The sequence below is a fragment of the Nestor notabilis genome, unplaced genomic scaffold, assembly GCF_000696875.1.
Source record: "Nestor notabilis isolate BGI_N333 unplaced genomic scaffold, ASM69687v1 scaffold12741, whole genome shotgun sequence".
Lineage (NCBI taxonomy): Eukaryota > Metazoa > Chordata > Aves > Psittaciformes > Psittacidae > Nestor > Nestor notabilis.
The window spans coordinates 3788-5992 of record NW_009913397.1 but is presented as its reverse complement, the minus strand read 5'-3'; the positions used below and the strand labels follow the sequence as shown (position 1 = coordinate 5992).

The window sequence follows — 2205 nt, the reverse complement described above, 5'->3', positions numbered from 1 at the left end:
TTGGGCAATGCTTTGTAGTGCCAGAGGTTTGGGCACCGTTCTGTCTTGAAATCTTATTGTACCTTTTAGATGCTCTAGTGTTGTTAATGCATGTTCTTAAGTTTTGCTCATATTTGCTTTTACTTAGGAATATTAATAATAAGGTTACTACCTTTCCAATACCTCAAGCTGAGTAAGAATTATTAACATGTTAATATCTGAAGTGCATTACTTTAACTATTGAACTGGGAAAAAAGAGAGTGGGTTACGTCTTTCGAAGAGATACGGGCTTTTCTGAAACTAAAATGCAATCTGAATGAACGTGTTTATAAACCAACATGTTTATAAATCACCATGAAATTTTTATGGATGCCAGAAAATCTAATTCACTTTTTCTGCTTGGCAACAAACAAAAACCAAACCCAAAGCATTAGATCTTAGTGATATGGATTGGTTTGGGTTTTTTTGTTGTTTTGGGTTTGGTGGGGTTTTTTTTATTTCTTTAATAAACTGATGTGCAGGTATCAGATTTACTCAGTAGTTGGTATTTTCAGGATTCTTTTTTGGGGGGGATTTTTTTTGTTTGTGTGTTTTTTGGGTTTGTTTCTGTTTGTTTTGGGGTTTTTTGGTTTTAATTGTTTTTTGGGTTTTGTTTAGGTTTTTTAATTGACTATACCTATAGTCAAACAGATGAGCTAATTTGGCAGGTTTCTTTACCAAGAGAAAATATTAAATAAAATCAATACAGGAAAATCCTATTTTCAGGCTTCTAATGAGGCATTAAGCTAAATACAGAGAGGCAGATGCTGCAGTATATGAGCTTGCCGTAACTTGAAGTTCTAGGGAAAGTAGTCCTATGTAGTGCTTGATAGATTGTCTGCACACAGTCAAATTATCATAATTATATGAATTAAATTGTCATTATTCGTATTTTCTCATTCTTTATTGTTATTCATTGGTTACTGGGGAAGTTTTCAGAAGAGTGAGTTGGAAAGAAAGGTTCCTAGTTGTGGTACATAATATCAAGATGTTTTCAGAAGTCTGGAAACTCAATACCATTATTTAATTTCATTAGATTATAAAAGGCCAAGTTTGTGTTGAGAAACTTGTAAGGAATCCTCTAGCACTGCTTTTTCAGCTGTTTTATTTCCAGGTAACAATTTAGCAAGTGCGCAATAAGAACGTTCTATTTTCTCTTCTGCAGCCATAAATCAAGAGTTAAAGGCCACCTTCGATTAAAAATGACCTACTTACCTAAGAGCAATGGGTCTGAAGAAGAAACCACAGAACAGGCGGAAGAATTAGAGGTGGGAAAAGGCATATTTATTGCTGAGAAACCTAGCAAATGTCTTCAGCTATTAAGGATGGTTACAGCAAAAATGAATGTTAGGAATCACAAAACTATAAATAGTGGTTTAGAAACAGTTAAAAGTGATAGCTGTATCTTAGATGAAAGTTGTAAGACTGCATAAAAATTCTGGAGTGTTTTTTCTAACTAAAGGGGTGGCTTTGTCAGTGTACCTGAAAAAGAAAACATATGTTAGGCTTTTGGTTTTGTTCTGCTACTGACTTGCCATATGTCTGTGTAGTTCTTCTTGTTTAAGAATTAATGGAAGTATCATTGCCCACTGTATTTACTGCTGTTTAACATTGCTTGACCCCAGCCAGACACTGACATCTTGCCAGCTTTAGAATTTCAACTCTTTCCAATTTAGTGGGATGTTTTGATCTTAACTACTTTACATTTGGAATCTTTTGTAAACACATCCAATTTAGATCAGTGGATTTTTTTTTTCCCAAGACTTAAACAACTGTAAACAAGCATTGCCTCTTTTGCTGTGATTAAAGTTCCTGTTACAAAATGGTATGCTCATCTGACTAGTACATTTGTGGCATATTTATGAAATGAAATTTATATTTTAAAATCTCTTCTACGGATGCTATTTGTTTTCCTGGAATAAACAACAAACAACTTGTGATACTAATATGTTTAAGGAACTTGAGTTGAAAATAAGATTTCTGCATGCATAATCCTATCATTTCTTAAGAAATACATATAATAAAACCAGAGCCAATTTTACTAGCTTAAGATGTACTGGAACTGCACCTTAAAAGGAGGGTGATATAAATAGAGATACTTTTTCTAACTTTGGTAATACTAAAAGTAGTTAATGTTATATCTCTCAGCCTGGGTGGATTATATTGGACCAACCAGATGCTGCTAGC

The 2205-nt window shown here is 33.6% G+C and overlaps 1 protein-coding gene across 1 annotated transcript in view; it reads left to right on the top strand.

Moving 5' to 3' along the window:
- Nucleotides 1-2205, top strand: part of LOC104412453 (E3 ubiquitin-protein ligase NEDD4-like) — a gene marked incomplete at its 3' end in the record, with an annotated part of 25210 nt that overhangs the window by 19305 nt on the left and 3700 nt on the right. Inside the window, exons 4-5 of the mRNA XM_010023181.1 lie at nt 1184-1286; nt 2167-2205. The exon at nt 2167-2205 is cut by the window's right edge and continues 146 nt beyond it. Of these exons, the coding sequence (XP_010021483.1) occupies nt 1184-1286; nt 2167-2205 (142 nt within the window). The remainder of the gene's footprint in view (nt 1-1183; nt 1287-2166) is intronic.